The sequence below is a fragment of the Corticium candelabrum genome, chromosome 12 (assembly GCF_963422355.1).
Source record: "Corticium candelabrum chromosome 12, ooCorCand1.1, whole genome shotgun sequence".
In the NCBI taxonomy this organism is placed as follows: domain Eukaryota; kingdom Metazoa; phylum Porifera; class Homoscleromorpha; order Homosclerophorida; family Plakinidae; genus Corticium; species Corticium candelabrum.
In genome coordinates, this window is record NC_085096.1 from 6,016,670 (window position 1) to 6,031,280 (window position 14,611).

A 14,611-nucleotide genomic window follows, 5' to 3' on the forward strand; every position below is an offset into this window, starting at 1 on the left:
GTTGACGTGGTGGTTGCTGATGAGGAAGAGTTGACATCGATGACGCAGAAATAGTGTCGAGTATGCTCTCATCCAGTGGCGTAGCCAGGATTTTTTTCTTACCGAGGCAAATTGATATTAATATTAATTTTTTTATTAATATTAATTCCTTATTGATATGCACTACCTAAGGCTATTGCTGTCATATTGATATGCTTAATTGATTTGACAGGGTAAAAACAGTAAACTACACTTGGATTAGTTAGCAGTTGGCAGATGAAGCTGTCCAATCCTTCTATGTCTCGTGGAATCAAATCTTTGCAGAACATTTTCTCTGCTAATTTTCATATCCTTGTGGACAAACATGAGAGCTAACCCATTTAGCCTATTCTCTCCCATAGTGGTTCTTGACCAATGTTTAAGCCTTCTCATCTTCGAAAACGACCTCTCGCAAGATACTGACCCTACTGGTAGAGTCAACAATAGCTTGAGTATCGCATGCACGTTCGGGTAAAAGTCTTTATCCGCTAATTGCAGCGTGTCAAGTAATGTGGCATTTAGCCGTTCCGCTCTTGGAACTTCTGAGCATTCGCTCTTCCAAATGAGTATCTCAGTATCGAAAGTTTCTGGTTTCGGCAAGTCTGGACTGAAAAATCTTGTGATAGCTTCTTTGTCGTCAGTTGTTAAGTCAAGCACAAAATTAGGAAGAAGACTAAACCCAAGAAACATCCCCTCTGAAGAATTTGGAAAGCGTTCTTCAAGTTGCGTTACCGTGTGGTCTATAAAAGTGTAGAACACATTTCTTCTAAAGTAAGCTTCAGGGCACTCACTTTCTAATGTACCCACTCCAGCATTACTCCTGTGTTTACTTCTGGCAGTCATCCTAGGCATCCTAATCTCAGTTTGGAGCTCTTCAGCGATTGCTTTGGCCTTCCTCCACACTTGCCCAAACTGCTGTTCATTTCGTTGTGCTGCAATTGTTGACCTCAAGAGCTTTGCCTTTCTAAATGCCTTTAGTACATCACAGTTGGGCTTTTGCAAAACCATCGTCAGCGGGTCACAGAAACTGAGTATAAACTGAGCCACCACAAGTGAAACAATAAACTGGGAAGAATGTAGAAGTCTGCTGTAAGATGTAGCCTGAGTCCTTGAATCAGAACTCGAACTCTCGATAGCAATGTCTTCCAGAGCATGACATATTGCTTTGTATTTAGCAAGCATGCTTGATAGTGTTGCTAGTCTAGCAGACCATCTGGTTTGACATAGTACAGGCAGTTGCTTCTTTGCTGACTTCTGAACAAGGACATCGCTGAGTTGTGGCTCAGCAGTGGTTACATTCTCTTCATCAAATTCTGCTGTAAGATACTCAGATATATCGTCAATTTTCAAGTATCGACTAAGAATGCTCTTCCGCTTTGGACTTCCTCCAAGAAACCAGGTCAAAGCTCCTACAGAATCAAACATATCTCTAATTTGTGGTACTTGTTTGCACGAAGACGCTATGACTAAGTTCAATTTATGCGACCGACAATGTTGGTAGAATGCTCTTGGCTGTTGCTGAAGAATTCTGGTAGACACACCTGAGGCCCTTCCAGACATTACGGAGGCTCCATCATAGCCCTGGCCACGGAGCAATCCAATATCTAAGTCACACTCCTTCAGATAGTCTGTAATAGCTGCACTAATACATTCAGCATTGGCAACAGCAAGCTCGACAAACCCTATAAACTCCTCTCTTACTTCAAACTTTTTGTAGCTGGTCTCGTCTACAAATCTAATGCATATTGCCATTTGTTCTAATTGTGCCGCATCAGTGCATTCGTCAGCCATCACTGAAAACCATTTACTGACTTTGGCATCATTTACAATTTTCTTTCTCACTTCCAAACCAGCCAGCTGTATAATTTCATTCTGTACATCTGGGCTCCTGTACACAGCGTTTTTCTTTCCATGCAACAGATGCTCCTGAAGTACAGGGTCAAATGTTGACTTCCAATTTAGGAAAAAATCGAAATTTCCGTCTTCTCGTCTTTGCTGTTTGTCCCAATTATGACCCCGAAATGGTACATTGCGTTGACCAAGGGCAATGACTAAATCAATAACAGATAAAATGATTGCTCGATTTTTCTGAATTGCAACTTCGTGTGATGTAGAAATGGATGACTGGATGTCCTTGGACTTGCCTTCAGCAACATTCAACAAAGATCGAGCCTTTGCTGCTGAGTTCTTGTGCATTTCACTGCACTCATGTGAACGTATTGCGCTACGTTTCAGCCCAGTAGCGTTCTTCCAATCATGAAAACCTGATGAATGGAAGGAACCTGCATTGAATCCACAACGTGCAGTGGTTTGAGTGGCAGTTGATTGCTCAGCAAACAGTACACAAAAAGAACAGAAAGCAGCATCTTTACTAGAAGAGTATCGAAGCCAACTATAATCTTCTTCCCATCGACAGTTGTATTTCCTGCCATTTCTAGTGGGAAATTTGAACAAAAGAGGTGGTATCCATTTATTCTTTAGTAGATAAAGTCTCTCATCATCACTGATCCTCCTGTGGATATAGTATGTGGGATCTTTGAAGGATGACTGTGCCATTTCTGTATCAGTTGGGTGTACTTCTGCAACAACCGCAGTCAAGTAACACTACGGAAAGGTTACTTAGTTCCAACTACCTTGATCTTGGTGAAGATTCTCCTTTGCATCGCCGTTTGCTTCATTGAAAGGAGATCTAGCATACGACGTGGCCTCAGATCCATCCGATGACTCGAGCTTCTTTCTGTAAAAAGGAACACATGCTTGGGTAAGTACATAATTATGCAGCCGTCGCAAGTTCAGTGTCTGCGGCGCCACCGATCCCCCCGGCATAGGTGACTCCCCGGTCTTTGGCGCCAGAACCTCCTAGGCGTGACTGAGGTACTCCTCAGCATTCGACTCATACTAACGGCGCGGATTACTCACTTCCGGAGTGAACGACTCCTAGCTACTCAGGTGCATGCAGCAGCACCTTGATGCATGGTTTGAGATTTTTGACTCATCTTAATTGACCATTGCAAGCTTTCCCCTCATTAATGATTTAAAGAACGTTCGTAATGTGTATCAACGTGAAAAGTTTAATTGATACCTCGTACATAGCAGTCTGGAACATGAACGAGTTCAATGTAGACTTCAATTAATTAACTACGGATTTGTCCTGAAATGTACCATGACAGCTAGAGCAAATGAGAGAAAGTGGATCTTGGACGCAGTGTAGGGAGAGCATCTGGTTCCCGTCTATAATATGTATTGCAGATTGGCACTGTATTCACAGACAGACGAATACACATTCAGAACGTGGATATACGTGTATAGGGTGTTGTCGAACACTCTTCTTCAATGACTGTTCCAACATTACAATATTACGTAACCAGCATTCACTACTCCCAGCTTTCTGTAGTTCATGGAGAGCGTCGGCCGTATATGGGGACGAATAGAAGAAAGGGATGAAGTAATCTGTGGAGGAATTCTGTGCGCCTGTTGGACCTACCGGTGCCTAGCTATAGGTCTATAAAAGTTACTGGGACTGATAATTCATGCATAGGCCTGAGTATAGGGACGCACTCCCACCAGTGAGCTAGATGGCAGTGACTGGGGAGCACTTGCATGGGGGAGACTATGACACGTGATCCTACAAACTCAAACTACAACGGGGCCTCGCCCAACGTAAAACACAGTCTAGTATCCTATGCTTACCCCAAGGCCAACTGAATAGACAGCTGCTTTCTCTTCTTCTTTGGCGGCTCTGCCATAATAAAGCACAGACACGTGATAGAAGTGTGACCTGAAAGTGACCACGTGACAAATGCCACGCCCATTTTTCCTACCGAGGCAACTGCCTCACTGCCTCATGCCTAGCTACGCTACTGTCATCCCTAGGAGATTGCGTGCAAATCAAACGGTCAAGGGCGATAGTGCTTTCGACGAAAGCGGTGCTGTATTGAAGACAATGTATTTTCAAACTTTGAATAAGGATACCGGCTATGATCCGAAGAATCAACTGGCATGCAAGTTCCTGTATCTCAAGATCCCCATTAATGAAACCCACTATGCATCAACAAGTACAAGTCCCGTATTGGTGTCGTCTAGCCTTACTTGGATATCCACAACTCAGTCGAACTTGGATACTATCATTTACGAGCCGTTTATGGTCTCGTGCCGTGGCATGCCTGGCCTTAACGCTTTGGATAATGCAAGTTTAATGTACTGGTTTGATGTAGAAATAGAATTCCGGGGGCGTAATGGTGTATTTCAGAACAATAAGTGGGCGATGTAGTTAATAGATACTTGTATTAGTTAGCTAAAAATTTCTCAATACAATATTCAATGTCAGCAAATTACATGTCATCAGTGCAAATAACAGGATTACACCTACGCATAAAAGCAGCTCTGCATGCTTCATCACAGTTCACATACTGTTTCTCAGGCGGCAGATTACTAGTAATAATAATATGGGTATCCATATTAGGCATGTATCCACCCTTTACTTGTAAAGGTGGAGGATTAATATCAACTAACACAAGCATGCTACTTAGAGTAAAACACGTACGGAACTCCTCGATCACAATGAGTGATTCGTCCATGTAACCGTCAAACCATTTGTCACTCGGCGGTTTCTTGTAGTAGTGTAGCGACATTCGTCCGCACACTCGATCGATTGATGTGGTTTTTCCAGTTCCAGTTGCTCCTTGGAGGAACATAAGTTTCGCATGTGTACTTCGTCCTCTTCCGTAACGGGCGATAGAATGGATCCAGGCAACGTCGTCTGGTGTATCGTTGACGAGCTGGTGAATGGTGGTTGTCCGGCTACGTAGCTGTTTGTACGCATCTGCTCGCCTATCAGCTCGTGCACCTCGACGTGTTGTTCTTCCTTGCGGTTCTGGATCATTTCTAGGGCGACTTGCAAGGACGATACTGCCTGCTTCAGTAAAGTTTTCATCTTTTCGGCAGTAATTTCTAGCCTGTGAGCCTGTGTGGCCGTTCCCCGCATATGTTCCACATGTACTCCGCTTCCAATGTAATGACGGACCTGGTGCATTCGAAGTCGTTTGTTGAACTGGACGAAACCTTGGATATGTTTGGGTGAAGTCTGAGGACAGGTCTCGGTCCCCTGAATAAGAAAGACCATAGGGGGCCGGAATTGAACAGGATGTTCCCATCTGAAGCTGGTGCTTTGACAACATCAGGTCGTTCATGCCCATCAATATAGACACCCTTTTTGCCACAATCTACTCTCTCAAATTCCAAGTCGTGAAGGAATTTTCTGGCTATTTCTAGACATACTTTCTTGGGAAACCCTGGGGAGAAGAAATAAAGGGTAGAATATCATTGTTAAGGTACCAACGTCTTGGACAGTATGTTAGGCATTTCCTTAACATTAGCATTCTCTCGGGCCCATGCAACTGCTTCTCTCCACACTTCATCATAGATGACAGACGAGCGTTCATACTTTCCCAATCGCAAGACTGGAAACTCACCATTAGCTTGAAAAGTTGTTTTCCATCTGTTAGTGGTTCTTTCAAGGATGGTGAACATCATCAGCAACCTTCTGTGAAGCTGCGAATGTCCCAACGCCATATTCTCGCTGGAAGTATGCGAAGAGGAACATTGCCAACATCATGTCTTCACGAGGCAAGACTACGACCCACTCGTCTAGTTTACTAAAAGTTTCATCTTCCATCAGTGATGTGTCATCTGAAAATAGTTCTGCCAAATATCAGTCTTTTTCAACAAAACTTTCCCCAATAGTTTTCTTGAGGTAGTGCAGCTGATGACTTTTTCCCGGAGCAGGAAGCAAGTCGATGTACGCATGTAATATCTTTGACTTAGACACAGAAACCATTGCTATAAAGAAGTATTTTTGCCGAGCTCCACAGCTCTACCAGAGTGATCCCCATGCTGTAGACATCTGTTTGTTGGTTGTTTACTGCGGATTTCTCCATTCATCTTTTCTAGAGCGGAGATGTCTGGACTGAGTAACGGGTGAAGGAACCTGAAAGCAAAGACGGAGGTCGCTTGCCTGGATATTTAGTGAACCGATGCAACTGGTATTATATATAGTGTCCTCGATGTTCTCGACTGTTTGTTGCTTATTGTTTTGTTAGTGTCTAGTACGTATTACTGCCGCGTGCCGTAGGTTTTGGTCCGGTCGTGCAGCATGACCCACGGTATTGGTATTTTCGAAATGTCATGTCAGCCTCTTTCTAGAGCTCGATGTGCGACCCAAAATTGCGTTATATTAGATACCGGCGTCTCCCTCGATTCTTAATTAGCGTTGTTACCTTAGAAATTAGTAAGTAATTTATAGCTGTACGCAACAGTTGGTGAAATAGTTAGACAGTAGATATGTACCTATGTCTCGCAAGAAACCTTGAAGCTTCTGTTCAAGTATCGAGCACGGTGTGGGTGGCTGATGACGGTCACTCTGGCGCAAAACCCTAACGGCGTACGCTTCTGGCTTGTTTAGTAAATTTCAATTTTACTCACTTCAGCTGCATGTACCAGCAGGGTGCGATGAATCCTCATCATAAAAGCGTCCTGCAACATGGTTTTGCTGACTCTTGTTTCCACCTTCAAATAGAAGTGTTTCTCGCTATATGTATTACACGACAAGTAGTGTAAAGGGTGCAAACCGCGCAAGCTAATTACATCCTATAATTATAGTAACATATATCTTTAAATTAATTAGACAAGAAATATATATTTAGCGGACATGTATATGATATCAACTAAATGTCGTGATCTAGACTAATTTAGTAAATTTATGAAGCAAGAAGACGCACAGCAAGAGATTCGCGGGTGTGTTTGTGCAATTCTAGAGAGACTCTACAAATCTCAATTTTCATACTGATCACGTATACGAGCTACCATTTACAGTGGATCAATATCTGTACCATGACTCTCCGAATAGATTTTGATTAGGAAGTGGGGGGTAGCCTCAGGGGGAGCACACCGCGTCTCAGTTAGTCTAGTTATGGTGTTAACTTCTTTTGCTTCTGTTGTTGTTGTCGTCGTTGTTGTTGTTGCTATAATCCCTTGCATTTTCACGTTATTTTAATATGGCGTCTCTATCCCGTATGTAAAGCTTCTAAAATTCACTATAAATCTACCTTTGCAGCTCCAGACTTGCCATTTCGTACACTGGTAGTCGTCGACGTTACCCGTCGAGCTGCCATCTTAAAAGCTTGATATCAACGACCAAAGGCGGTCCCTTTTAGGACCCTCCTCCTTCAATATCAATGGTCTAGCGCAAAGCCTACAATACAGCAATACGACCACACAAACGAAATGAGAAGATGGAACGGCCTAAACTCTACACGGTTTTAAGCATTACTTACCTATGAAAGGAAGAAATTAAGTACAGTGCCACAATTTTCAATAGCAGCCATTTTGGCCACACTCATACATACATGCATATGTACAATTATGAACAGTACACCTATGCTATGAACTACGCTATATATTATCATCTCCACCACCCCCTAACACAAAACACATAAACCCTGGCTTAGTAGCCTTCTTAGTAACTGCAAATTCCCTACATTCTATTGCTAATCTATTTGTTCTACTATGATAAAGTTTATAGCAGTTGTGGCCTGAACGCAAACAGAGAAATACACCACACTCCCTGCAATAACTCCGCACCTCTGCCTTCTTGCCTTGGAAATAGCAATATATACAACTAAAAAATACAGGTTTAAGAAGCAGTACTACTGAACACAGCATGCATCTGCCCTCACCGGCGCGCAGGGTGCTCATAAAACGTAGGAGTGTGGTGCATAGGGAGAATATAGGAAGCTGCAGAGGCAGCGACTGGATCTTGTGGTCGACCACCTCTGTTAGATCGATGTTGTTGAGCTTCCTGTTCGGCAGCAACCAGTTCTTTGACCAGACGTTCTTGATAGTCAATATGTTTCATCTATAACATGAACAACTAGCTATACTGTATATACGTAGAGAATTCATACCTATGATACTTACTTCTGGATTGGTAGTTAGTTTGTACAGGTGCCATGAATTCATTGCCGCGGTCTCGAGGAAGTTGTAAAAAAAGACGATTGGCCAACAGAAGACCTTCCTCAAGACCGGGTAGGCACCTGCCATCTGGTCAAAGATGTCGACTCCACCCATGTACCTATTGTAGTCTGGGACGACAGGTGGACAAGGAAATTCCCTTGCTTTTCCTAAATTCAAAGTTAATTAAGTAATTCAATTTACAAAACAGTTAAATTCTCACGCTACTTACCAGTCCCCTTGCCCTTCCTCTTGACTTTCAGGTTCTTGCTCGACCCTTGGTGCAGGGTCGAGCAAAAGACAGGGAGACTGTTGTCGACCCAGACTAGGTACAGACAGTCGCCGTCACGTGTCCAACGCCAACTGCCTCTGTCCTCCTTTTTCAAAATTGGTCCACCAATTTGCGGTGGTAAACCGGAGCGTCCTCGGCGCATTGTTCCAGCAGCATATATTTCTTTGTCCCTGAGCTGGCGAAATAGTTTACCTACGAGGAAACACACAATGCCTACTACATCAATGCACTCAAAATATAACCCATACCGGAAGTGTAGTAATTATCTAAGTAAAGATGGTAACCCAGCCCAAGGACAGGCAATGGAAGATTGCTGCTGGCAGGAGGCTCCAGGAGCTCTAATACTACCCGTTGAGTGAGGCCCTCTTCCGGAACGCCCTGGGAGCCTACATAAACGTCAAAGTCGACGACGTAACCGGCTCCACCGGGAGAGGATGAGTCTTGATGTTGCTAAGACCCATAGCTTGAAGCCTCACTTGATGGGTTTGTTGGGCATATATTGCCGCATGCCGGACCTTCCTAAAAATAGAACTGCAATACAATCAGACGTATCGATTTACATTAAATTTATTTAACCTTTGAAACGAAGCATACGTTCATCTATTGCAAGTTTCTGTCCGGGTTGACAATACATGCGGCAAGCACGCCTCATCTATCGTCACATACAATTATTGTTCATACTACAAGCTGTGACACGTCTCCATACCTGCTGTAGTACTGGTCGAATCTTAAAGAGCCGGTCTGGTGTTGATTTAGTGGCACCCTGATCCCCGATACTGGGGTTGGGTGCCTCCTGGCCCTCAGCAACAGGACCAACTGGTGCTTCTTCCTGTACCCCTGTGCTGGGGCCAGGGACCGGCTCTCTGAGGCGTGCTGTGTCCTCTGCCCCGATCTCCTGGCACGGCGGTTTTCCCTTAGGTGGAACAAATTCATTCATCTAGGCAAGAAACATTCTGTAACCTTTTCCATTTTCACAGAAATTGCTTATTTACTAACCTTCAATGCACCAGAGCTAGCCCTAAACCGCCGTGCCGACATGGTACGCTTGAAAAAGCTGTGGCCCCAGAATTCACTCTGGGACCAGTAGTGGGAGATCTGGGGCAGACGGATTAATCCCATGCCCAACAAAATGCCAAAATAGGCTCTGAGCTCCTGGGGGGTGGTGTCGTGCTGCCATTGGAAGCTCCTCTCGGTGGCTTTCCTATATCTCCCTTTGCTGTTGGTCCAGGCCGCAATCTTGAGGAGGATGTCGTCGTTAAAGTAAAGGTTGAAGAGGTCGATAGGTGCTGGGTTGTCGGGAAGGTTGCGGGGTAGATGTGCACCGACGGGACGTGTGGGTTCAAATAGGGGAGGAGTGATGACGACATCCTCGCAGTCGGGGTAGTGTGTCTCTAGTGCCAGTAGTCTCCTACAAAATACATGTATTTCTTGTTACCTCGCCAGCCAACTGTATTATCTAATTATTCCTACAAACCTCTTCTCTTCAGTCCAGCCGGTTTTGGGCTCCACTGGAGAATACATACAACGTTCACTGTTTCTATGAAGTGCAGTATACAATAGTAAAGCATTCTTTCTCTCTCTCTCACACACAAACACACACAACAACAACAACAACAACAACAAACAACAGTCAGATGTGGTTACTTACTCCTCATGCCACTTCTTTCCTTCCTCGTTCTCTACCGTCCACCTCTGCAATTCCATCCAAACCTTCACCGCTTTCGCTGCTCTCAAGCCTACCAACCCTTGCATTCTGTCGCTCACAAACTGGCCGCTGTCGCTTCATTTCTGGGGTTTTCCATCCATGTATGGATGTCGAGATCGAGGAATGTTGCTTGTGTCTGCGAGATTGTCCAAGTAAATTTTATGTGGGAATTGGAGTGATTAAGTTCTTCCAGAAAATCCATTAGTTCCTCGTGGCTATCATCCCAAATCATTATGATATCATCAATGTAACGATACCATAATGTTGGTTTACGTTTTAGTATTCTGGCTTTATTAAAGAAATCGATCTCCAAGTCCCACATGAAGAGACAAGCATACGTCGGGGCTGCTTTCGTTCCCATCGCTGTTCCGTGTATCTGTCGATAATATTTGTTATTAAATTGGAAGACGTTATCTTTAAGGATGTGAGTTAGAAAGTCGCGTAAGTTCTCTTTAGTTCCTCTAGATCTCGTGGGACAATTGGAGCTGCAACGTCCAAGGGCATACTAACTCCTTTTGAATCCGATTCTTTGTCTAGGGAGACTGGACCGTCCCAATCTATTCCAAAATGCTTGGATCTACGGTCAATGCATCGGCTACGGAGTAGCTTGATCCCAGCATTCTTAACATGCCAGATATCCATAACTGGACAGGCGAACCGTAAATTACAATAAATACCGTATTTAGAAACATTATATCAAAATTTCTAACCTACGACGGAGTTCTGCATGTTCAGTGGACACAAGATGCCTGCACCAACCTTGACGAAATCCATCAAAACTGGCTTGAATTCTGGGAATAGAGACATATTGCAAGCAGAACAAGTCAGTAACGTTGCCTGGATCTAGTAGCTGACGCCTTTCCAAATCCTGAAATATATTTTTATGACGATGTTACTCCCACGGTTACGTCTCTCCATAGACGTTCGATCCTCTGGTTGTGTATAGCGAACGGCAATAAAGCTATGTCTCCCCGTTCCTCTTGCTGCTACTAGCATGTACTCAGCGACTCTGACATTCTCTACGCCTCGATCAGCTCGCACTCGTGAAAGTAGACCAAACTGAGCGACTGCTGCTTGAGTAGGTGGCGATGCCCCAATAAAGGGTTTGTCTACGTCAATGAAATCCCATTTTTCATAAGCTGAAAATCTTCTTGCCGGGATGGAACAGTAGCTTTGTATACCTATCTATACAGCATTCGTATCGTGCCTACATCTCACCCGTCAGAAAATGGAGTATTCATATATGTAAAGATACGCATGTCTGGTACATTTATTGTCCTTGGGTGCTTTTGTAGAGGGTGTGAAGGCATTTGAGTAACAAATCCGTTTATGGCGTCTGTTGAGGGCATACAGGGACTGGTGTTGCATACAGTCTCCAAGACGTGGCAGACTGTCCGCGATATTTGCAATTTTGATGTAATCAACTTCCTCAGGGGTCACCTACATTAACAAATAACACAAATTTACTGAACATTTACAGAACAAAAAATCACCTACATTTACTTTCAAATTAGCAAATATTTTGTCAAACTCTTTCAATAACTCATGTTGAGGTAATTCTAAGGTCTTTGAATTATAGTAATCAGGTATTGCTTTTGAACATGAAAAATGTTCAAAAGCAAAGTGGGCAGCTAAAAGTTGTTATTTTCAATATAGCTGGTTTTGCTTTAGATGCATATAAGGCTCTGGGAGTACGGTAGCACCCTTCCAAGTAAGGATGGCACCTGTAGTTAATATTAATCTCGATATTCATAGATGTGAAGTGCTTCCATAAAATATCACAATTTTTATATCATCTTCCGTGGATACACAGGGTTCATGGCCTTTGACTATCTCTTTAGCGCTAGCACATTATTGCTTTTACAGCGTAGCAACTATCCACGTCTGGGTCTTAGAATGAAGTTTGACAACTGTGAATTGGAATTTATGCAAACAGATCTAAGAGAACATTTGACCAAATTCTTTGCAAAAGTGCCGGTATATTAATCTTTCAAAGTGTACAACCAGTTAGAAGCTAATAATTTGTAAGTTTTAATTAAGCGCAAACTGTTAATTTTAGGTGTTTGTTATTATGGTCTTTTATATAGATAACAAAGTTCTACTCTAATGTATGAATGTAGTGCTACTAAAATGAAGAAGCACTAGAAGTACAAACCCTCGGCCGGTATGCACCTTGAAGGTAATTAGTCGCGCTATGACAAAATCATGACAGAAACGCATGATGTGAGTAATAAACGTACAACATGCAGTGTATATGTCAAAAGTTATTGTTTTGTATGTTTGTATGTGTTGTATAGATTAGCGATTTGGAAGATTGTAAAACAGATAATTTCTTCGTGAGTCTAGAAGTATTTCGGATGCACTTATAGCGGCCGGGTGTCCTCATCCTCTCACCATCTCAAATAGAGATGATGCAATAACAACTATACTGCTAAATGAGCTCATAGTAAGCCGCAAAGCTGAAATAGATCAATTTGTTGTTGGACTTGGACCTATTGGTGATCTTGCCAAACAATTTCCCGATATTGTGAGGCCTCTAGCAACTTTCGCTGACATAAAACTAACCACACAGGAGTTCGTGTCAATGCTCCAGTTTGAGTCAACACTTCCAGCACACCTGAAAGACTATACTTCTTGCGCTACATTATGGCTGCGGGTACATTTATTTGTGTAATATAGACTTGCAATAAACAAAATACTTGTATTATTGTTTTTTTTCAGATACAGAAAACTCGGCAGGTTGTTCCAATACTCTGCAAGGGGTTGACGGAAATCTCCTGGTTTCGTCGATTCGATCCGCCTATCCAAACGTTTCAACGTGTGCGTTAATTTTAGAACTTTCTAGGCAATGCACACGTAGGAGTAGTTCGTGCAAAGCGTAAATTCTGTGATTGGCATTCAATATACTGGATTTGGAGTTGTCTAGCTACTAGTAATGTGTTGTCATTATTTCTAATTTACGCTAGCAATAATATAGAGTAAGGTTGTTTGTTAGGTTCTATAACCAGAACTTGTTAAGTTTATTGTGCGTTGCTGGAAATTGAGTTGAATGCATCTTAAGTGGTCACCAATGGTTCAAGCGCGCATATAGAGCACATGCACGACCGCGCCATCTCGCTCAATTGTCAGCCGACACTAATACTCATCGGTCCAGTATACTGTCTGAAATGCAAGTGAGGTACGGCGGGTACGACGTCCGTGCTCTATATATCGACTGAGATTGTATGCGAACGTTTGCATGCTTATATATATACGCGTAGCAGTGTTTCGTTTTATGAATACACAGGATCTTCTGGAGGGGTCAAACCTGCGTAAAATATTTTGCTCACGCAAACAGAGCACATTCCAGTTTATTCGCCCACATGCACATACCCCTACCAGTCCTTTGTACGTGTCGTTTTCACCGAACGTTTCAAAGTGTTTTTATCAAAATTACTCTTTTAGCGCTTGCGTTCTCTCTAAATTCTGATATTGCATTTGCACCGAATCCATGTTACACGTTTCTTTCGACATGCGCTACCTTCTACCGTATTACCCCGCATTTAGCTGCAAGGCTCCTATTAGAACATTTTGGTACTATGTGCCTTTGTACAGTGTTGTTAGGGAATAGGGTAGACGCCATGGAATTCCCTGAAGGATTACAGACAAAGAAGACATTTCTGATGGCCATTTCTGATTTGGTTGCTTCCCCCACAGATAAATTTTCGGTGGCAACTGCTCTCATACATTAGTTAGAAATGCTGCAAACTTTCATCAGAACTGTAAATATCTAGTATATATAAAGCTCAAATTGTTTGTGTGTGCGTGTGTGTGTGTGTGTGTGTGTGTGTGTGTGTGTGTGTGTGTGTGTGTGCTCGCGATACGTGGCCACGTCTTTTGTCCGTTCGCAACCGAAATTGGCACGCGAAGGGTAGGGTTTGCTTAAAAAATTCTCGACGGCGGAAACTCTGCACATTCCAGTTCATTTGAACACCCGCCCTCACCAGTCCTGTGTAGACCATACGTGTCGTCGTACTTCGCAAAGCTTCGAGCAATCCAATACTTCTACCTACTTTTTATCTATCTTTTTATCTATTTTTACCTACTTTTTATTTCTATCGCTTTCTTTTCTCTCCAAATTCTGATTACATTTGCACCATAGAGAAAGGATTGAAATTCCTTTCTGACCAACTAGAATCCGGCAGATCCTATGTCAACACAGTGTGCTCCGCCCTGTGGTACATAGATGGTCATCACGGGACCCTTGTCTCCGAGGTTGCAATTATTATTAAAATATTAGATGAATAATGAACAATGACCGCCCGCCCGCATGCCGTCGTGAAAAAAGCTGGACGTTAAACTGTGAATCAAGTCTGCTCGGCCTAATGTCCGAGCATTGTTGTGTCTAGTGCTTACCTTTCTGGTTTGTTCTGACGTTGACGCAATGGAAAGCGTAAATGGAATGTTGCACTGGCAAGCCGATCTTCCATTTCCGAATTCTCTACGAGGTGGAGTGTCAAAGTTGCAGTCATAATGCAGAGGAAATACCAGGAAATGCAAGAAACAAGGGAAAGAGGGCAAGAGCGCAAGAAGGTCATACCCAACAACCT

At 43.1% G+C, this 14,611-nt stretch overlaps 1 protein-coding gene and 1 long non-coding RNA gene across 3 annotated transcripts; one reads left to right on the plus strand and one right to left on the minus strand.

Moving 5' to 3' along the window:
• Positions 1 to 237: 237 nt before the first annotated feature.
• Positions 238 to 3,764, minus strand: LOC134187653 (52 kDa repressor of the inhibitor of the protein kinase-like). The gene is made up of 3 exons (XM_062655804.1): positions 3,709 to 3,764; positions 2,652 to 2,755; positions 238 to 2,597 (listed from the first exon to the last, which is right to left on the minus strand). The coding sequence occupies exons 1-3, from the start codon at positions 3,762 to 3,764 to the stop codon at positions 238 to 240; spliced, it is 2,520 nt and encodes an 839-aa protein (XP_062511788.1).
• A 6,379-nt stretch (positions 3,765 to 10,143) lies between these two features.
• LOC134187862 (uncharacterized) lies at positions 10,144 to 13,082 on the plus strand. 2 transcript variants are annotated; one of them, XR_009971184.1, is made up of 3 exons: positions 10,144 to 12,046; positions 12,110 to 12,678; positions 12,744 to 13,082. It is a non-coding gene; the product is annotated as an uncharacterized LOC134187862 (long non-coding RNA). The 2 variants fall into 2 exon arrangements; XR_009971183.1 differs by having other exon boundaries at positions 10,144 to 12,678.
• Positions 13,083 to 14,611: the final 1,529 nt, after the last annotated feature.